The 23,735-nt window shown below is 41.5% G+C and overlaps 1 protein-coding gene across 1 annotated transcript; it reads left to right on the top strand.

Moving 5' to 3' along the window:
• The first annotated feature begins 335 nt into the window (after positions 1-335).
• Positions 336-4,421, top strand: LOC135502616 (uncharacterized protein K02A2.6-like). The gene has a single exon (XM_064795565.1). The coding sequence runs from the start codon at positions 336-338 to the stop codon at positions 4,419-4,421; it is 4,086 nt and encodes a 1,361-aa protein (XP_064651635.1).
• The last annotated feature ends 19,314 nt before the right edge of the window (positions 4,422-23,735 follow it).

The raw sequence follows: 23,735 nt of genomic DNA, 5'->3' as shown, positions 1-23,735 counted from the left end.
AACCATTCGAGTTGGATTTCCGAGGAAGCAGATGTTACAATATGCGTTATATTGTCTTTTGAATGTTCGCGCGCCTATGGTCACATGACCTCCCAAGATTCTTTGTGTAACTAAGATGGCTCCTGAATACAGATTGTTCTCGCAACGCCCGTCTTTATTGTCTTTGTAAAACATAAGAAACACCACTTGAAACGTGGTGACAGCTAGATAAACGGAAAGAGTAAATATTATAGACTGTGCACCCGCTTTTCGAGAGCGTTATAATCGAACTTTCTAGACATTCGTTTTCGAGTGACGTGCTAACCAGGCCGTGTCGTTTACGTTAATTAGTCTAGATGGCGCCACCTGACGATCCACCTGCTGGAGGTGCTGCTCCAGCTCCGGTTGCTGCACCTGTGAATTTGCCCCTGACAGGCATTTCCCCACCGTCTGCTCTTGATGTTGAAGACGGTGATGTCATTGGTAATTGGAAACTCTGGAAGCAAATGTGGTCCAACTATGTCGTTGTTGCAAAGCTTGAAGGACAACCAGAACAATTCCGAATCGCGCTGTTTCTACACTCGATCGGTGCAAAAGCCCTGAGAATTTATATTGCCATGCAATTTGGTGTGGGTGAGGACGAGAACATTCTAGCTCACATTGTCAAGAAGTTTGACGATCATTTTATTGGAGAAACCAACGAAACCTACGAACGTTACAACTTTAATAGTCGAAGTCAAGGTCCGTCTGAAATGATTGAGAGTTATGTCACAGCTCTCAGGATACTAGCTCAAACTTGCAATTTATGTGACTGTCTTAAAGACACTCTGTTACGAGATAGAATTGTGCTTGGGGTGAATGACAATCGTACCCGCAAACGACTGTTGCAAGAACGTGCTCTTACGCTTAAGAAGTGCATAGACATTTGCAGGAGCATAGAAACTTCAGCTTCTCAGTTGAAAAGCCTTAGTGGTGACAAAGATAAAGCTGACATAAATCGCGTTTATAGTAAACCAAAAGGTCAAAAGTCTGCGAGTAGTCGAAACAAGTCTAGTTTCAGTTCATCTAAGCCTAACTTCTCTCGTGGAAAACGTGACATTGACTGTAAGTTCTGTGGTTACCATCATGTCAAGGATCGTGAGAAGTGTCCAGCATGGAAGAAAGAGTGTAATCTTTGTCATGGTCCTGATCATTTCTCAAAATGTTGTACGAATACAGACAAGTCAAACTCTCATCGAACCTCTAGGTGTAGCAAGCCTAAACTTAACTTTGTTCAAGACGATTCCCAGTCTGATACAGACTCCGAGATCATTGGTAGTATAAGTTCTGTAGACAATACCAAGTCGTGTGACAAGCAAATCTTTGCCAAATTTCTTGTCGACGATCAGCCCGTGAAATTTCAGATCGATTGTGGAGCGTCCGTGAATGTACTTCCGAGAAGGTACATTGCAGCCCGAGGTGTAGCGAACTGCTCAGTAAAAACTCTCAGAATGTGGAACAATTCTGAAATCAAGACAATCGGAAAGTGTCGTGTTACTATCCGTAATCCTAAGACTAGGAAAAAGTACTCTGTTGAATTCGTCATTGTGAATGAACCGTTTGTGCCATTACTTGGAGCTCAGGCTATACAACAAATGAAGTTGATCACCGTCAATACTGATAACTTTACTGTTGCTGCTGTGTCTGAGTCCGATCACCTCAAGGATCCGTTGTTGCTAAAGTATAAGCAAGTGTTTTGTGGTGATGTTGGCACTCTGCCAGGTAAAGTCCACCTGGAGACTGATGGTTCAACTAGTCCGAAGATATTGCCGCCGCGCAAGGTACCAGTCGCCATTAGGGACAAGTTTAATGTAAAACTCGATCATTTATGTGATGTGAAAGTGTTGGCCCCAGTAGATGAGCCTACTGACTGGGTTAGCCAATTTGTCGTTGCGACTAAGAAAAATGGCGATCTGAGAATCTGTACAGACCCTGGTCCGCTAAACCAGGCATTGAAAAGGGAACACTATCAAATTCCTGTCATTGATGATGTACTCCCTGAACTTGCCAAAGCCCGAGTGTTCTCAAAGTTTGATCTTAAAAATGGCTATTGGCACTGTGAACTTGACTCTGAAAGCAGCCTGTTAACTACTTTTCAGACCCCCGGAGGCCTTTACCGTTGGCTTCGTTTACCGTTTGGACTCAGTTGCTCGTCTGAAATTTTTCAGAAGCGTTTGTCGCAAGCCCTAGCTGGGCTACCCGGTGTCTACTGTATACATGATGACATTTTCGTCTGTGGGTTTGGTGAAACCGACGAAAAAGCGTACGCCGATCATGATGTTACTTTGGAGAAGTTTCTCCAGCGCTGTGTTGAGAACAGAATTTTGCTGAATTTGCCTAAGACTGAACTTAGGAAATCTGAGATCATCTTTATGGGACATCGTGTCACTAAGGATGGACTCATGATGGACCCCAACAAGGTCAAAGCTGTTCTGGAGTTAGACAAGCCGGATGGAGTTGAGTCGATGCGCCGCTTTCTTGGATTCGTCAATTATCTTGCGAAATTTCTGCCAATGTTGTCCGAAGTTCTAGAACCTGTTAGAAAGTTGACTCTTAAGGAAACACAGTGGTCTTGGACCCATGTCCATGACAAAGCTTTCGCTGAAGTGAAGCGTCTTGTTACGATAGACCCTGTCCTAGTGTATTACAATCCTAAAGTGCCTCTTGTGATTCAAGGAGACGCGAGTGAGAAAGGTTTAGGATGTGTTCTTCTCCAAGAAGGCCGTCCGTTAGCATATGCAAGCCGTGCACTAACGTTAACAGAGACTAGGTATGCTCAGATTGAGAAAGAGATGCTTGTGGTTGTGTTTGCCCTGGAAAAATTCAACCAGTACACGTTTGGCCAATTTACGACCGTACTTAGTGACCACAAACCTTTAGAAAGCATCCTAAAGAAGCCCCTAGTGAGAGCCCCGCGAAGGCTCCAAGGCATGATTTTGCGAGCGCAAAAGTATGATTTTGAAATTCAATATCTAAGAGGAAAAGAGATGTATATCGCTGACATGTTGTCGCACTCCTACCTCCCCTGTGAGGACAGCACTCAAGTCGAATTTGAGCAAATAAACATAGTGAAGTTTCTTCCCATCAGGTCTGAGAGGCTTGAAGAGCTTCGAGTTGAAACGGCAAATGACAGTGTTTTACAACGTTTAAACCGAGTTGTGCTTAAGGGGTGGCCGGAGCGCAAGGAAAACTTGCCGCATGTTGTTGTGCCTTACTTTCATCTCCGAGATGAAATATCTTCGCAGAATGGACTTCTGTTCCGGGGTGAGCGTGTTATTGTGCCCACCAAACTCCGCAGCATGATGACAAAACTAGTTCACACGTCTCACCTTGGAGTTGAATCATGTTTGCGTCGTGCCAGAGAAGCACTGTACTGGCCAAGGATGTCCAGTGAACTGAAAGAATACATTCAGTCTTGTGAGATATGTCGTGAATTTGAGAGCTGTCAGCAGAAAGAGACACTACAGAGTCACGAGTTGCCATCACGACCTTGGGAAAGGGTTGGATGTGATTTGTTCGAATGGGACAACAAAGACTATCTAATAACTGTAGACTATTTTAGCAATTTCTGGGAAATTGATAGACTTCGTTCTACTTCTAGTGCAGCAGTTATCCGAAAGCTCAAAGCGCATTTCGCACGCTATGGTTGTCCAGAAGAAGTTGTGAGTGACAACGGTGGACAATTTGTCTCTGCAGAATTTGCTAGTTTTGCTCTAAAATGGGATTTTGATCATGTCAAGATTAGCCCGCGTCACAGTCAGTCCAATGGTAAGGTGGAATCCGCTGTAAAAGCCGCCAAGAGGACATTGCGCAAGGCTAAAAAGTCTGGCACTGACCAGTATCTCGCTGTGTTGGAGACGCGTAACACTCCTACACAAGGTTTAGATTGCAGTCCCGCTCAGAGAATGTTCAATCGTAGAACATGTACATTGTTGCCTATGACGTCAGCAATGTTGCAATGTAAACCAGTGGACACCGATATTCCTGAGAAAATGGCCGAAGGACAAGCCCGTCAGGCCAAGTATTACAACCGCGCAGCTAAAGATCTGACAAGGCTACAGGATGGAGACGTTGTTCGGATGAAACCGTACAAAAAGGGAGACAAGAGTTGGAAAAAGGGTGTCGTACAGTCAGGAGATGGAAATCGTTCTTACAAGGTCGAAACTGATACGGGAGTTTTCTGTAGAAATCGAATAGATCTGCGTAAAACGTCCGAAGCGCCGCTTAGTTTGTCACAACAGTTCGAAGAGATTCAGGATGATGTTATTCTGACACCGGAAATCGATGTGTCTCAGTCTAGTTCTGATAATTCCGAAAGTGTTGTGCCTGACCCTATTGTAGAGCCTCGCCGCTCCACAAGAGTGAGGCAAAGACCCGCTAAGTTCCATGATTACATGATGTGAGAAAATGAAGTGAAGTGCTAGTAACCTCTCCTTCATAAGAATGGTTTATGCTCTGAATACGAGAGTGTTAAAAGTGAAAGGTCCAAAGCATGAGACAATTTCGATGGTTTTCTGTTATAGACAATAAGACAGAAACATTTATGCGCATTATTAACCAGTATTCATTATTCATATGTACCGTACAGTTAGCACAATCATTGCTCATTTTTTTGTCCATGTGTATTTCCAAGTGTCATTCTGTTTGATATTTGTCACAGCCACAGTATTTGTTTTGACAAGTTTAGTCAAGTTTTTTTCTGTTTCTTATTTGAGGTGGTAATCCAAGTTTAGATCATTATTAGTCTGCACAATATGACTCTTGGACTGTTTAGTTTTGTATGTGCAGTTTTATGTGTTTGATTTGATTTGGATGGGATCATTCAAGGGAAAGGATGTTACAATATGCGTTATATTGTCTTTTGAATGTTCGCGCGCCTATGGTCACATGACCTCCCAAGATTCTTTGTGTAACTAAGATGGCTCCTGAATACAGATTGTTCTCGCAACGCCCGTCTTTTTTGTCTTTGTAAAACATAAGAAACACCACTTGCAACAGCAGATCACACAAAATCATCGAAGACCTCTAGGCTATATCAATTGCGTGGGCAAACAACAACATAAACTAGAACTGAGAATTCACAAGCTGTGAATTCATGGCTCCAGGGAAACTGGTGTGGGCGAACTGGTCTGAGTTGGTCTTGATAGTGGCAACTGAAATCTAAAGATGCCAACTGCGCCACGGGGAATTGGAGGTGGCACATGATAGATTGAGGAATTGGGGCTGTTTGTCATAATGGAAAGTCTAGTCTATAAATATTCATCAAACTTTGTGATTTCAGTTTTCTTCTGTCCTAGATTATTCTTCGACTCTTTCACCAGTCTCCTCCATTCACTCATTACAGAGTCGAGTATTTGACGGCAATGAACTCGTCATGAACTCGATTTGGGGGCGTAAGATTCCGGTGTCCGGCCACGTGTTTTTCTATAGGATGGGTAACCTCCATCCAAGTGAATAATCTACAATACCAGAGCGATTGATATAACAGTGCATCCAGTGTATGCACTGAAAATGTATGGTTCACCTCGGGTAAATCAACGAGGCTTCCTCGACCATCTGCTTTGCGGCGGATAGGGTCGAGGTTACCTGGACTAGATTATTCTTTTGGTCTAGCCTCGTTGTCTGCAGAGTAACAGGCAGTCTCATGCAGTCAATCGGGTCATTATTAATATAAACCCAATGGAAAAAGTGGCCATTGGATAAAGTCATCATTTTACAACCTTTAGAGTGAATGTGTTGACATGAAATTGGTACGGCCATATGCATTTTGCGAATCATAATTGGTCGAAAATGTGGAGCCGATCGGTTTCCATGGAAACGTTGCTCATTTGAGTACTCATATTTCTTGTCTATAAAACCCTTCTGACGATTTATGAAGGTTTTATATCATATGGCAAATTATTATTTTAAAATGCGTAAGCTTTTTTTAAGAAGTCATTTTTTTGAAAGTTTGTAAATGTATAAGCATTTACAACTCGTCGCAATGATAACATTAAACTTAGACTACACGTGTGTATTTCTTGTTTCCCTCACTACAAGAGAGTAAAAGAAGAATTTTCAAGTAGGCATTGTCTCCCAACAATGCAGCTTTTAGTTTCAATCCACACTTGATTGATTCATGTGAGATATCGGACAAACATCCTGAAAAACACATTATGTTTCTGTTGATCAATAAAGCGATGCGTAGCCTCATTGCCTGAACCAGGGCGATTGTTTTAATAGTAGAGTGCCTCATTTCATAAAGCACGGTGTACCTTCGACTCTCACGACTGCTCGACCTTCCATTTCTGAGGCGGACGCCTGAGCCACTGGGCCATCGGGATCGGTATGTGAGCGGTTACGTCGACGGCAAGTAGGCTCCAAATACCATGCGAATGCTATTTCTTACTGACTTTTGAATGGAGAATTTGATTCCCACTGCCTTCCTGGCACTCACGAGTTATGAGAAGAAACTACAACATGTTCGTTATGATACCGGGTGGGCCAAAAATGGGAAAAAATTGTTAGAAAAACTCTAAACCTCTTCATATTGATTTCGTTCTTCACATGATATAATGACGCAGGAAATTTTAAGATTTGTTAGCAATATTTTCAAAAAAAACTGTACGGCAGCGGCTTTCAAACCATTCGCCCCTTAATTTCACCAACCAACAAAGATTTTCGTCGGGTCTATTGTCAATATCCAGCGACCAGTAGCCGGTATAGTAATTTGAATACCACGCTGTTTCAGGGTTATTCAAGTGATAAAAGGATCGACTATAAATGGCAAAAATGAAGTATAAAGGAATGAAATATAAACTTTGAAGTGGCATCTCGGGCAAAGGTTCAACTTGTGGAGAGTTTGCCGTCACTGCAGCGCGCGAGAATGTTTGGATTCAGTTTGTGCGTTCGTACGACAGTCTCTTATTCAGTATAGTCCTCTTCTTTTCGGCAATGTTCGCTTGTCCTAATCATACTCGGAAATACCCGGATCAATTGTCCAGCAGAACGATTATCGCCAACTTGTTGCTTGCAAATGGGAAATTCAATAAAAGTATCCAAGGTGTTGCCACGGTGTGTTTTATTATAATTCTTCTACAGTAACAGCCGGCAATAATGTTTGTTATAAAATTGAATTACATGTATTTGTAAAATATCGGCACTATTTCGGCTTCACAGAAATAGTTCTGATGCTCTCTCATGTTGAAATGTTGTTGTTTGAAAAAAGCCAATCAGATCTTTGATTGAATTAGGTCAAGATGTTGGATGAATTAATGTAACGTTTATTGATACTGCCCAGTGGTCATGATCATGCCTTGTGTTTGATATAGTGGTCTCGTACATTTTCGGTAATAACTGACAATGGTCCCAACCCAAAGCAGGTTTTACAAAAAGGTTACACATGATCGAGAAATAATTCAGCCAAGTTTTGCTGACAAAAACATGCGGTCGAGGTGTCATTGCGCATTTGTTTGCTTTTTGGTGCTAAGTTGCAAAACTATTAACACCCCAGGGCATAATGACGGCCATGTTTGCCGATTGCATAGTGAGAAGGCAACATGTTTGGAGAGGGCGGATGTGAAGATTACTAGAGGATGGCTTATGTATCAACTAGAGGTAAGGTTTTATCACATGCCAAGACTCGATCGTGGTATAGCAAAAATCTGTCTCAAAGTCAAATATGATACAAATTGGGGCAGTAAATCATACCATATGGCATTCCATACAGAAGTTTCTGGGTCCCTGGTTAAAGGCTCACTGTACTGTGGTAACAAGAATGAAAAGCAGTGCAGCTCTCATCTCATCTACTTACACTTTAACAACTGCTCTTTCAGGAAAAAAGAACCCAAACGTACAGAGTTTCTGAACCAGTCGTTTTCAAACCCCCCGTATCAGTCATTTTGAGTAAATATGAAGCCAGGCTGTTTATGTTTGACGACAATTCTAATTCGATACTATTTGTTCATCGACATGATAAAGGACATGTTCATGCCTTAAGAAATATACTTGTCTACCAACCTGAACAAAGGAATGTTTACGCACTCGTTCATAATGCGTCTGTTTCCTCTCGTTTTAGTAAAATGTTCAGTGATATTCGCTACGGGAAGTTATGGCTGCGCTACTACGTGCGCCGGGAAAGTGGATACAAACCGGTTGTACTTAAGTTGTTTGAGATATCAACTCGTCATTTTCACACAATAAGCCTACCTCGTCATCACCCATGTTCAACTAAACATTGTAATATTGGCGTGCCCATTGTCTTGAAAAACATCTTTGTAATAGCTGGCACTGTCATAGGAAGCTATCGTCGTCCTTTTCTCTCCATTTTTAATATAACTTGGATACGCGGGCAGAATGCGATTTTTGAACTGAATAATTGGCAAAGTTTAGAATGCATTGCCAAAGGACATTATTGCGTAAGTCGACAAGGTCATATCTTATTCTATAAAAGGATAAAGAAAGGATTCCTTGCACTATATCGTATCTTTCCTCAACCGAGAATGCGGTTGGAAGTGTTGTCGGTCCCGTATATACAAACTTTTCACTTTTCGGACTATCGAAAGGAATCAACGCTTTTATTTTCAAATAGAAACAAAAACTTACTTTCCAGTGTAACATTTATCAGAGACATATGCTCTCCTCTGGCTCCTTTGAAAATTGTTACAAAGATTAATAAGGTGACCAATGTTTCGGTCAGTAATTGGCATATTGGGATACCGTGGAAACAACGTAACTATCGAAAAGAACGCAGACTAGTAATGCTACCTAATAGCTTTCTATTATCACCCGTACGGACAATTGAAGATGTGGGTAAAGGACAGAGCAAGGAGACAATAAAATACGCTAGGCGGTTTACGGCAGTGGGTTAGCAAAACGCTTCGAGAGGTTTGGCCATCTCAGAAATTAATAAAACCATTCGAGTAGGATTTCCGAGGAAGCAGATCACACAGAATCATCGAAGACCTATAGGCTATATCAATTGCTTGAGAAAACAACAACATCAACTAGAACTGAGAATTCACAAGCTGTAAATTCATGACTCCAGGGAGACTGGTGTGGGCGAACTGGTAGGAGTTGGTCTTGATAGTCGCAACGGAAATCTAAAGATGCCAACCGCGCCACGAGGAATGGAAAGTCTATAAATATTCATCAAACTTTGTGATTACAGTTTTCTTCTGTTCTAGATTATTCTTAGACTCTTTCACCAGTCTCCTCCTTTCACTTATTACAGTGACGAGTACTTGACGACAATGAACTCGTCATGAACTCGATTTGGGGGCGTAAGATTCCGGTGTCCGGCCACGTGTTTTTCTGTGGGATGGGTAACTTCGATCCAGGTGAATAATCTGCAATACCAGAGCGTTTCGTATGGCAGTGCATCCTCTGTGAGCACTGAAAATGTATGGTTCGTCTCGGGTAAATCAATGAAGCTTACTCGACCCTCTGCTTTTCGGCGGACAGGGTCGAGGTTTCTTGGACTAGATTATTCTTTAGGTCTGGCCAAGTTGTCTGCAGAGTCACATACAGTCACGTACAGTCGATCGGGTCATTATTTATATACACCCAATGGAAAATGTTCTATGAAGTCATATCTCGTAATTCAAATGCTTGCATTCGGATTTAGGGAAGATTTGGAATGCATTCATTACTTATTCAGCCTATTTGCTTATTTAGAGTAATTATTCAAATGACCGTGGTTTCGCCCGAATCAAATGTAAACAAAGTGGTATTTATCGATCTTTGAATGCGAGCTTGCTTTTTGCCTAAATCTACCTGACTGAATCAAATGATATGTGTCAGAGTCAATCTCTTGGTTAATGTTCGGAGATCCGAAGGAAGTCATTAATCGTTCGTGGTCAGGTGCTTTCTTGACATTTATAGAGATTTTCCGGTGCTTGATTGAAAAATCTTCGCTGGGTGCATATAAAATCTGGCATCAGCAACTCTGGTCAGAATGGGAGCTGCAAGTCTGTTTTAACCCTTTTGCTGCCAAGCAAATTTTTTTTTTTTGAGTCCTCAGTGCCAAGCAATTTTAGGTTAAATTGAAAAAAATTGATATGATCAATTTAAATATTTTTCCTGAGAAAACTATTGGAGATATGTCAAAACAATGCACATGGAAGTTGTTCAGTATGACCTGGACTTCAAATTAAAAATTTTTAAAAGTAGGTCACGCCCTAATTTGCATGCCGCCATCTTGAACAACTAATGAGAATTGAAGATTTTGTAGAATAAACCACTGTAATTTGGAATAAATGTAATAATACAACTAATAAAACTATTTTTATGCATCTGCATGTTTCTTTACTCTTTCCTTTCTAAGTCCATAACCTTGTAAACCCTGAATTTGTATTGCTTTGTAACAAAATTGCCAAGAAATACCAATGCGTTATTTACAGAAATCGAGCAAAATTCTTCAAAATTCAATGATCAGCCATTTACTTTGTAGACCAAAAATTACTACCTATGGTGATATGTTGGGACTAAATTACATACCTTCACTCCCTAGAGCTCCTTTTTAGTGCTACCAGAGAACTAATAGTAGATAGGGGGGTCAGGGGTCCCTATGGAGGGGGCCTGGTATAAAACAGCTAAAATTCAGGGTTTCCTCAACTAAACATGAAAGTTCAAAGTTTCTCAGCCAAATGTCCTGTCATAGAATGTATGTAGCAGTCAGATAACTCTATTCTAATAATTGACAACTGCTTGGTACCTTTCGAAACAGTTCTTTGAATCATGCATGATACCCAATTCATCGAGTACCTGTGATAATGACATCCGATTCGCCATTTTGTGAACTTTTGGAAGTGATTTTCACCCGAAATCTCAGCAAATCGATATATAACATGTACAGTAGAAACGTAGCGTGGTAACTCCTCTACCACGCCATCTATAGGTATATACCATAAACGACGCTAGCAGACGAAAAATCAATGTATTTTCACCACATAGGAAAATTTCGCCAAAATGCGAAGTTGGCAGCAAAAGGAACAAAAGTCATTGTGCAGAAATGCGAAGTTGGCAGCAAAAGGGTTAACGGCCGGGCCGGGTGATGACGTCTGTGCAGAGAGTGTTTTGATGGTAGAGTGCCACATTTCATAAAGAACTGCTCAACCTTCTATTTATGAGGCGGTCGCCTTGGCCACAGAGCCATCGGGATCGGTAGGTGAGCTTTTCTGGTTTCGTCGACGGCGCATAGGTGATTACCGGAAGTACATTTGTATACAGTGCCAAATTTCATACACCACGGTGAACTTTCGACTTCCACGACTGCTCGACCTTTCATTTCTGAGGCGGATGCCTGCACCACCCGGCCATCGGGATCGGTATGTGAGCGGTTACTTCGACGGCATGTAGGCTCCCAATACCATGCGAATTTCGTTTCTTACCGACCTTTGAATGGAGAATTTGAATCCCACTGCCTTCCTGGCACTCACGAATTTGGAGAAAAAACTACAACATGTTCGTTATGATACCGGGTGGGCCAAAAATTGAAACAAATTGTCAGAAAAACTCTAAACCTCTGCATATTGATTTCGTTCTTCGCATGATATAATGACGCCGTCAGTTTGGCCATTTTCCTTACCGCACGCCCTCCCGCACTTATAAAACTAACTGACATGGTGTGAAGTGAGAGGGCAAACAATGGGAACTACACCGCCACAATGTTAATAGTATCTATTTATATGATTCAGCCGGCACGATTGATGTGCACGGCAAAAGTCTATTAACTCAGCTAATTTCCATGGATATTACCAAGAGGTTTCGTATTTCATAAAGCACGGTGTTCCTTCGACTCCAGCGTCAGCTCGACCTTCGGTATTTGAGCACTTGCGGCAACGCCTTTGAGCAGCAGTCCCTTTCAACACATTCGCCCCTCAAGAAGGTGACACCTCAGGCAGTAGGTGACTTCTCGACCTTCAATCTATGAGGCGGTCGCCTCGTCCACTGGGCCATCGGGATCGGTAGGTGAGCTATTGCGGTTACGTCGACGGCATATAGGTGATTACAGGAAGTACATATAATATATAGTACCAAATTACATGAAGCAGGGTGTACTCTCGACTCCGTGTAGTCGATTGGCTGAAATAGACCATTTGTTGTAAAGCGGTTTCCTGCTTCACGGAAAACCCGAATTAACAAATTCTTATGAAAGAAGCCAATGTGTGGCCACGATGTGTTTTATTGTAATTCTTGTACATTCATAGCCGACGATAATGCTTGTTATAAAATGCATTATTTGTAGAATATCGGCACTATTTCGGCTTCACAGAAATAGTTCTGATGCTCTCTCATGTTGAAATGTTGTTGCTTGAAAAAGCCAATCAGATCTTTGATTGAATTAGTTCAAGATGTTGGATGAATTAATGCAACGTTTATTAATACTGCCCAGTGGTCATGATCATGCCTTGTGCCTTGTGGTCTCGTACATTTTCGGCAATATTTGACAATGGTCCCAACTTAAAGCAGGTCTTACAAGAAAGTTAAACATGATCGAGAAATAATTCAGCCAAGTTTTGCTGATAAAAACATGCGGTCGAGGTGTCATTGCGCATTTGTTTGCTTTTTGGTGCTAAGTTGCAAAACTATTAATTCCCGAGGGCATAATGGCGGCCATGTTTGCCGACTGCACAGTGAGAAGGCAACATGTTTGGAGAGGGAGGATGTAACGATTACTACAGGATGGCTTATGTATCAACTAGAGGTAAGGTTTTATCACATGCCAAGACTCGATCGTGGTAAAGCAAAAATCTGTCTCAAAGTCAAATATGATACAAATTGTGGCAGTAAATCATACCATTAGGCATTCCGTCCAGAAGTTTCTTGGTCCCTGGTTAAAGGCTCACTGTACTGTGGGAACAAGACTGAAAAGCAGTGCAGCTCTCATCTACTTACACTGTAACAACGGCTCTTTTCAGGAAAAAAGAACCAAAACGTACAGAGTTTCTGAACCAGTCGTTTTCAAGCCCCCCGTATCAGTCATTTTGAATAAATATGAAGCCAGGCTGTTTATGTTTGACTACAATTCTAATTCGATACTATTTGTTCATCGAGATGATAGAGGACATCTTCGTGTCTTAAGAAATATACTTGTCTACCAACCTGAACAAAGGAATGTTTATGCACTCGTTCATAATGTGTCTGTTTCCTCTCGTTTTACTAATATGTTCAATGAAATTCACAACGGGAAATTATGGCTGCTCCACCACGTGCGTCGGGGAAGTGGATATAAACCGGTCGTCCTTTGGTTGCTTGAAATATTATCTGGTTGTTGTGATACAATAATCCTACCTCGTCATCACCCATGCTCAACTTTGGGATCCAGGATAACCCAGCCGCTTCTCTTGAAAAAAACCATTGTAATAGGTTGTCTTCTCTTTAAACGGACCTGGCGTCGTCAGACTCTCGCCGTATCTAATATAACTTGGATAGGTGGGCAGGAGGCGCCTTTTAAACTGGATAGTTGGCAAACAGTATTAAGACAGCCTACCCTGGGATATTATTGCGTCAGCCGACAAGGTCATATCTTACTCTATAAAAGGTCAGATGAAGGATTTCTTGCATTATATCGTGCCTTTCCTAAGCCTAGAACGCGACTAGAAGTGTTTTCGATCCCGCGTTTACTTCACATTGCGACATATCGAAAGGCATCAACGACTTTATTTTTACACATAAACAAAAACTTACTTTCCAGTGTAACATTTATCAGAGACATATGCTATCCTCTGGCTCCTTTGAAAACTGTAACAAAGTTTAATAAGGTGACCATTGTTTCGGTCAAAAAATGGCATATTGGGATACCGCGGAAACGAAGTAAATATCGAAAAGAACGCAGAATAGTAATGCTACCTAATAGCGTTCTATTATCACCCGTACGAACTATTAAATATATGGGTAAAGGAAAGAGCAAGGAGACAATAAAATACGCTAGACGGTTTACCCCAGTTGGTTAGCAAATCGATTCGAGAGGTTTGGCCATCAAAGAAATTAGTAAAACCATTCGAGTAGCATTTCCGAGTTAGCAGATCACACTAAATCATCGAAGACCTATAGGCTTTATCCATTGCGAGGGCAAACAACAACATTAACTAGAACTGAGAATTCACAAGCTGTGAATTCATGACTCAAGGGAGACTGGTGTGGGCGACTTTGTAATGAGTTGGTCTTGATAGTGGCAACTGTAAATTAAAGATGCCAACTGCGCCATGGGGAATTGGAGGTGGCACATGATAGATTGAGGAATTGGGGCTGTTAGTCATAATGGAAAGTAATATTCATCAAACTTTGTGATTTCAGTTTTCTTCTGTTCCAGATTATTCTTAGACTTTTTCACCCATCTCCTCCATTCACGTATTACAGCGACGAGTACTTGACGGCAATGAACTCGTCATGAACTCGATTTTGGGGCGTAAGATTCCGGTGTCCGGCCACGTGTTTTTCTGTAGGATGGGTAACCTCGATCCAAGTGAAAAATATACAATATCAGAGCACTTCGTATGACAGTACATCCATCATATCAGCGCACTGAAAATGTATGGCTTGCCCCGGGTAAATCAACGAGGCTTCCTCGATCCTCTGCTCTGCGGCGGATAGGGTCGAGGTTACCTGGACTAGGTTATTCTTTAGGTCTAGCCTAGATGTCTGCTGAGTAACAGACAGTCACATACTGTCGATCGGGTCATTATTTATATACACCCAATGGAAAAAAGACCATTGGATAAAGTCATCATTTTACAACATTTTGAGTGAATGTGTTGACATGAAATTGGTACGGCCTTGTGCATTTTGCAAATCATAATTGGTCGAACAGGTGGAGCTGATCGGTTTCCATGGAAACGTTGTTCATTTGAGTACTCATTTTTCTTGTCTTAAAAACTTTTCTGACGATTTATGAAGGTTTTGCATCATATGGCTAATTATTATTTGAAAATGTGTATTAAGCTTGTTTTAGGAAGTCATTTTTTGAAAGTTTGTAAATGTACAAGCATTCAGAACTCGTCGCAATGTCAACATTAAACTTGGACTATATGTATGTATTTCTTGTTTCCCTCAATACAAGAGAGAAGAAATACCGAAATATTTGAAACTACTTGCACCCATCGATAATATTTTGATGCAAAATTTAAAAATTCCATCTTTCATGAATTTCGGGTTAACGCTACGTACTTTTTTTTGGCGGGGGGCCACCCGATATCTTCAAAAAAAATAATTTTCTAGAGGCCATTTTCTCCCAAAAATACAGCATTCAGTTTCAATCCGCACTCGATCGATGCAGATGAGATATCGGATACAACATCGTGAAAAAAACATTGTGTTTCTGTTGATCTAAAGCGATGCGTATTCTCATTGCCTGAACCAGGGATAGTGTTTTGATAGTAGAGTGCCGTATTTCATAAAGCACGGTGTACCTTCGACTTCCACGACTGCTCGACATTCCATTTATGAGGCGGTCGCCTGGGCCACAAAGCCATCGGGATCGGTAGGTGAGCAATTGCGGTAACGTCGACGGCGCATAGGCGATTACCGGAAGTACATATGATTGTTTACAGTGCCAAACTTCATAAAGCACGATGTACCTTTGACTTTCACGACTGCTTGACCTTCCATTTCTGAGGCGGATGCCTGAGCCACTGGGCCATCGGGATAGGTATGTGAGCGGTTACGTCGACGGCATGTAGGCTCCCAATGCCTTGCAAATGCCGTTTCTTACCGATCTTAGAATGGAGAATTTGAGTCCTACTGCCTTCCAGGCACTCACGAGTTTGGAGAAAAAAACTGCAACATGTTCGTTACGATACCGGGTGGGCCAAAAATGGAAAAAAATTGTCAGAAAAACTCTAAACCTCTGCATATTGATTTCGTTCATCCACATGATATAATGACGCAGGAAATTTTAAGATTCGTTAGCAATAATTTCAAAGAAACTGAAGCAGCGCCTTTCAAACCATTCGCCCCTTAATTTCACCAACCAACAAATAATTTCGTCGAGTCTATTGTCAATACCCGGCGGCCAGTAGCCGGTATAGTAATTTGAATTACCACGCTGTTTCAGGGTAATTCAAGTGATAAAAGGATCGACTATAGATGGCAAAAACTAAGTATAAAGGAATGCAATATAAACTTTGAAGTGGCATTTCGGGCATAGGTTCAACTTGTGGACAGTTTGCCGTCACTGCAGCGAGCATGTTTGGATTCAGCGTGTGCGTTGGTACGGCAGTCTCCCATTCAGTTTAGTCCCCTTCCTTTCGGTATCGTTCGCTTGTCCTAATCATACTCGAAAATACCCAGATGAATTGTCCGGCCAGACGTTCATCGCCAACATTGTTGCTTGCAAATGGGAAATTCAATAAAAGTATCCAAGGTGTTGCCACAGTGTGTTTTATTATAATTCTTCTACAGTAATAGCCTGCAAAAAATGCTTGTTATCAAATTGAATTACATGTTTTTTAAAAAATATCCGCACAATTTCGGCTTCGTAGAAATAGTTCTGATGCTCTCTCATGTTGAAATGTTGTTATTTGAAAAAGCCAATCAGATCTTTCATTGAATTAAGTCAAGATGTTAGATGAATTAATGCAACGTTTATTAATACTGCCCAGTGGTCAGGATCATGCCTTGTGTTTGACATAGTGGTCTCGTACATTTTCGGCAATAACTGACAATGGTCCGAACCCAAAGCAGGTTTTACAAGAAGGTTACACATGATCGAGAAATAATTCAGCCAAGTTTTGCTGATAACAACATGCGGGCGAGGTGTCATTGCGCATTTGTTTGCTATTTGTTTGCTTTTGGTGCTAAGTTGCAAAACTATTAATACCCCAGGGCATAATGGCGGCCATGTTTGCCGACTGCACAGTGAAAAGACAACATGTTTGGAGAGGGAAGATGTAACGATTACTAGAGGATGGCTTATGTATCAACTAGAGGTAAGGTTTTATCACATGCCAAGACTCGATCGTGGTTAAGCTAAAATCCGTCTCAAAGTCAAATATGATACTAATTGTGGTAGTAAATCATACCATATGGCGTTCCGTCCAGAAGTTTCTGGGTCCCTGGTTAAAGGCTCACTGTACTGTGGTAACAAGAATGAAAAGCAGTGCAGCTCTCATCTACTTACACTTTAACAACTGCTCTTTCAGGAAAAAAGAACCCACACGTACCGAATTTCTGAACCAGTCGTTTTCAACCCCCCCCCCCGTATCAGTCATTTTGAGCTAATATGATGCCAGGCTGTTTATGTTTGACGACAATTCTAATTCGATACTATTTGTTCATCGACATGATATAGGACATGTTCATGCCTTAAGAAATATACTTGTCTACCAACCTGAACAAAGGAATGTTTACGCACTCGTTCATAATGCGTCTGTTTCCTCTCGTTTTAGTAAAATGTTCAGTGATATTCACTACGGGAAATTATGGCTGCTCTACTACCTGCGCTGGAAAAGTGGATACAAACCGGTTGTACTTAAGTGTCAGTCCATGATACCACCATGCAGAGGGTGGCAAGGTGGGGGTCAACCGTTTTTAACGAGATTAGGTATGCAAGATCCTTCCACTAAGACATCATTACACAGCAATTGATGACTCTCAAAAATCACTAGCAACCGAGTTAGGGGCAGGCCTAGTTAGGGGGCTTGTTTTAGCTTTTTTCCCCCTATTTTTTGTGTATTTTAGGGTCAATGTTGGGCACTCCTGCAGAGACTAAAAAAATAGCTGGATTTTCCCCCTTTGTATGATGGAAGTATTTGATGAGATCTTCCATTCTGCAACAGGTCATTGAGTAACACTTCATACTTTGGTGGTGCTAGGCCTAGTAATTATGCATACCTAGGGGCAGTGCTTAGGAAGAGCTCTCTATCGACGCTCATATCTCCAACACTGCAGGTCTTTGAATGCTGTGGCTTGCACATGATAAAGGTAATGATACCTACTTTCAAAATCAGAAATAAAATTTCCGGCCGCTTTTACTGTTTTCCCAGGATAAACCAAGGAAAAAGTGCTATTTTCCACCAAAATGACACTCATTGGCTAGTGCTGCCACCTTGTGTACACTTGATGAATTATAAAATAAATGCATAATTAACACATAATTTATGCTTGGTGCTGGCCATGAGGATTAGTAGTTACTGTCAACCACCATGATCACCCCCCCCCCATGCCTAGGCCTACTAACCTATTTTAAGTAGGCCTACCGGTAAATAACTCCACTTGCATTTTCCCCCCCAAAAAAGAACAAGCTCATCACTACCAAATTTGCCCTTGATGAAAGCCCTTTGGGGAATTGGGCCCCATAGGTCCTGAAATGCTGATTTGAATTTCAAATAACATTTCGGCCTTGGCCTACCTGATGGCAACGTAATTGAATAAGCTACATGTAGGCCTTCTTACAGTCCGAAAACCTAAAGAAACCCCCCTGTTGGTGAGGATGCTAATGTTGACCCATTCATTAGCCTGTGTCATGCTGCCAGAGCATGTTGTAAGGGTTGGACCCCCCCCCCCCCCCCCATGGCTAAGGCACCTGAAGGGCATGTGGTATGACCTACTAATACATCTTTATCAACCCATGCAGGGATCATCCTGTTCCTAAGAACCTTGCAGAAGTGCTCATTTCACATACTAGTAACAACTTCCATTGCTAAGGAGCCAATTGACCAAAGGTGCAGTTCCTACTGTAATTACTGTTTGATGAGGACAACCCTGCAGTTGGCTGCACCGTCAGAGTACTGCTATTGGAAGTTTTTAGCTCCTTGGTTGGCGGTGAAATGTTCTCCTGGAGTTGCTCTAGCATTGGCTAAATTGTACATATACATGTACTGGAATGGAGAAGTTTTTCATGAACTGTCCAGTCCCTTAGGAGAGATCACAACTTTCCACATGCTACACTTGTACCTGTCTGCAGAGGACAGTGCTGCCACCTAAGAAGCAGGGACACTTTTTTTTTACAAATGGGTGATTTATTTACAAGCTAATATAATGATACATAGGAAAAAGGCTATTTTGCAGACAATAGCCAAACCACTACTAACCACTACTAGGGAGGGACCAATACTAGTAACACCTCATTTACGGTACTACATGTCAGGCCCAAGTGCAGGATAGTATCAGGAGAGAGTCCCACTTTCCAGTAGCAGGCTTGGTTGTTCAAAACTGACATTAGCGCTACTAAGTATACTGACAATGCGAACAATGCATTTGCAATCAATGGCGTGGAAAATCTCAGGTCAAGCCTGATGAATGTACATCCAATAAAGTCGTACCCTTTCATTCTAAATCAAGAATTCTTGATGTGTAGCTGACAACTTTCACTGGGCTAATTCTGCCCAGTCATGATGGAGAACTCATATCAAACACGCCAGCACGAAGGCAGGCGGTATTTGCACCACGCCACCGCGGGCACCACGCGACCACCACGCCACCACGCGAACAGGCGGAGCGATCATAATGACGATATCAAAATAGCGGTCGATTCATTGGATCCAAGGAGGATACCGCGGTGACGTCACATCACGTGATCCCGACCCATATTAGTGATCGCTATGGCCAATCAGATTCAGTTTACTGACAGCACCAGCACTGAACACATCTCCACGTCTTACTGTCTGGTGCGCTCCTGTACACAAAAACACCAATAGACATGAAATATTGCAATACCTAGTATGGTTTCTTCCTGTGTAAAATAAAATTTACAGAGCAGATTAACTTCCACGAATAAAAAAGACGTTTGGCGTGGCCAAAGTGCGGAAATAATGTCTCCGCTAAAATACACTACGAAATACACAAGGCAATACACTACGCAATATACAGTAGAGATGCAGTTGAGTTTTGTTATTGTTTTGACTTAGAAGCCCGCCCATATCATAATAATTTATGTATTCATGAAGTATGAACTCATTTCTGTCCCATACAACTCTAAGAACAGTCAATTTCTCCTTAAATCATCACCGAAACCGCGATATCCGCAGGAAGATTTCGTTCTAGTGTCCGAAAATGCATGATCTTACAGGGGCGCTAACTCGACAAATAGAGGGGATCTATGGGGATCTATGCGAGTTTTAGGTATTACAGGTCTCGAACTTGTAAAATCTGTAAACATGCCTCCAAATCCCATTATGATAATGAAGAGATTGCCCCATATCTGGGAGACTGTTTTGAAACCATCGCTAATTTTGGAAGATCGGTGCCGGCTATTTGGTTTAAAAAACCCTATTTTTCCCCATCAAAACAGCACTTTTCATTATTCAAATGATAGCTTATTGTCTGAAGACTTATTTCATAGCAGAAAAGTACTAATAACTCTGACTTGATGCGAAAAATCTAACTTTTTTGATGACTTGATTTTCCCTTGGCCGTGGATCGAGTTTGTTTACAATATGCAGCGCCATCTTGGAAAAGCCGTGACGTCACCGCGGTATCCTCCTTGCATTGGATCATGGTTTCTTGGAACAATTATAGATGGCGTTGGCTGCTATCCTAGCTTCTCTGATTCCCGTTCTTGGGATTATTGGAATAAAGGCGTACGCCAACTACATGCTGGAACTACACCGCCACAATGTTAATAGTATCTATTTACGTGCTTCAGCCGGCACGATTGATGTGCACGGCAAAAGTCTATTAACTCAGCTAATTTCCATGGATTATACCAAGAGGTTCTAATATAATTACGAGTTCCTTTACCGAAAGAGGCCATTGGATCAAGTCGTCATTTTACAACGTTTTTTTCGTGAATTTGTTGATATGAAATTGGTACGGTCATGCATTTTGCAAATGATAATTGGTCGAAAAGCTGGAGCCGATCGGTTTCCATGGAAACGTTGTTCATTTGAGGATTTATATTTCTTGTCTTAAAAACCTTTCTGATGATTTATGAAGGTTTTGTATCATATGGCGAAATATTATTTTAAAATGTGTATTAAGCTTTTTTTAAGTAATTTTTTAAAAGTTTGTAAATGTATAAGAATTTACAACTCGTCGCAATGACAACATTACACTAGGACTACATGTATGTATTTATTGTTCCCTCATTACAAGAGAGAAGAAATACTGAAATCTTTGAAACTACAAGAACCCATCGATAATATTTGGATGCAAAATTTAACAAATTCCATCTTTCATGACATTTCGGGTTAACGCTCGGTACGTTTTTTGGGGGCGGGGGGGGGACCGGATATCTTCAAAAACTAATTTTCTAGAGAGCATTTTCTCCCAAATATACGGCATTCAGTTTCAGTCTAATCTCGATCGATGCAAGTGAAATATCGGATACAGTATCGTGAAAAAAACATTGTGTTTCTGCTGATCAATAAAGCGATGCGTAGCCTCATTGCCTGAACTAGGGAGAGTGTTTTGATAGTAGAGTGCCGTATTCCATAAAGCACGGTGTACCTTCGACTCCAGCGTCAGCTCGACCTTCGGTATTTGAGCACTTGCGGCAACGCCTTTGAGCAGCAGCGCCTTTCAACACATTCGCCCGTCAAGAAAGTGACACCTCAGGAAGTTGAGTAACACTATTCATAAAGCACGGTGAACTATAGTCACCGGTGACTGCTCGACCTTCAATTTATGAAGCGGTCGCCTGGTCCACTAGGCCATCGGGATCGGTAGGTGAGCTATTGCGGTAACGTCGACGGCACATAGGTGATTACAGGAAGTACAATATAATACCAAATTTCATAAAGCAGGGTGTACTTTCGACTCCGAGCAGTCGATTGGCTGAAACGGACCACTTGTTGGCAAGCGGTTTCCTGCTTCACGGAAAACCCGAATTAACAAATTCTAATGAAAGTATCCAAGGTGTTGCCACGGTGTGTTTCATTATAATTCTTCTACAGTAATAGCCGGCAATAATGCTTGTTATCAAATTGAATTACATGTATTTGTAAAATATCGGCACTATTTCGGCTTCACAGAAATAGTTCTGATGCTCTCTCATGTTGAAATGTTGTTCTTTGAAAAAGCCAATCAGATCTTTGATTGAATTAGGTCAAGTTGTAGGATGAATTAATGCAACGTTTATTAATACTGCCCAGTGGTCATGATCATGCCTTGTGTTTGATATAGTGGTCTCGTACATTTTCGGCAATAACTGACAATGGTCCAAACCCAAAGCAGGTTTTACAAGAAGATTACACATGATCGAGAAATAATTCAGCCAAGTTTTGATGATAAAAACATGTGGTCGAGGTGTCATTGCGCATTTGTTTGCTTTTTGGTGCTAAGTTGCAAAACTATTAATACCCCAGGGCATAATGACGGCCATGTTTGCCGACTGCATAGTGAGAAGGCAACATGTTTTGAGAGGGAGGATGTAAAGATAACTAGAGGATGGCTTATGTATCAACTAGAGGTGAGGTTTTATCACATGCCAAGACTCGATCATGTATAGCAATAATCCGTCTCAAAGTCAAACCTGATACAAATTCTGGTAGTAATTCATACTATTAGGGATTGAGAAGTATACTTGTCTACCAACCTGAACAAAGGAATGTTTACGCACTTGTTGACAATGTGTCTGTTTCCTCTCCTTTTAGGGAAATGTTCAGTAATATTTACAACGGGAAATTACGGCTGATCAAATACGTGCGCCGGGAAAATGGATACAAACCGGTTGCACTTAAGTTGTTTAAGATATCAAGTCGTCATTTTGACACAATAATCCTACCTCGTCAGCACCCATGTTCAGCTTTGTGATCCAGGTTTACCCAGCCGCAATTCCTGAAAAAAGCCATTATAATAGGGTGTATTCTCAGAAAGAACTTGCGTCATCGTAATCAGACTCTCACCGTATCTGATATAACTTGGATAGGTGGGCAGGAGGCGCCTTATAAACTGAATAGTTGGCAAACAGTAAGACAGCCTGACCAGGGATATTATTGCCTCAGCCGACAAGGTCATATCTTACTCTATAAAAGGCCAGATAAAGGATTACTTGCATTATATCGTGTCTTTCCTTAGCCTAGAACGCGACTAGTAATAGGTTGTGTTCTCAAACGGACCTGGCGTAGTCAGACTCTCACCGTATCTAATATAACTTGGATACGCGGGCAAGAGGCGCCTTATAAACTGAAAAGCTGGCACACATTTGAACTAGTTGCCCATAGATATTATTGCGTCAGTCGACAAGGTCATATCTTATTCTATAAAAGGATAAAGAATGGATTCCTTGCACGCACTATATCGCGTCTTTCCCAAGCCTAGAACGCGGTTGGAAATGTTTTCGATCCCGCGTTTTTTTTACATTTCGAGATATCGAAAGGCATCAACGAATTTACTTTTACATAAAAACAAAAACTTACTTTCCAGCGTAACATTTATCAGAGACATATGCTCTCCTCTGGTTCCTTTGAAAACTGTCACAAAGATCAATACGGTGACCTTTGTTTCCGTCATTATTGGCATATTGGGATACCGTCGAAACAAAGTAAATATGGAACAGAGCGCAGACTAGTAATGCTAACTAATAGCGTTCTTTTATCACCCGTACGGACTATTAAAGATATGGGTAAAGGACAGAGCAAGGAGACAATAAAATACGGTAGGCGGTTTACGCCAGTTGGTTAGCAAATCGCTTCGAGAGGTTTGGCCATCAAAGAAATTAATAAAACCATTGGAGAAGTATTTCCAAGTGAGCAGATGCAACGTACAAACAAACGTGGTATATGTACGATTGACATCTGGCCTTTATATCGTGGGCATTCTACGATTAATGAAGAGCCAATCAGGAGTCCGTTATAGTG

Source organism: Lineus longissimus, chromosome 18, assembly GCF_910592395.1.
Source record: "Lineus longissimus chromosome 18, tnLinLong1.2, whole genome shotgun sequence".
In the NCBI taxonomy this organism is placed as follows: domain Eukaryota; kingdom Metazoa; phylum Nemertea; class Pilidiophora; order Heteronemertea; family Lineidae; genus Lineus; species Lineus longissimus.
Note: the sequence above shows the minus strand (reverse complement) of the source record. Positions and strands in the feature narration are given on the sequence as shown.

Excerpts from the sequence above, each read along its gene's own strand:
- LOC135502616 (XM_064795565.1), top strand. The coding sequence starts at position 336 with ATGGCGCCACCTGACGATCCACCTGCTGGAGGTGCTGCTCCAGCTCCG.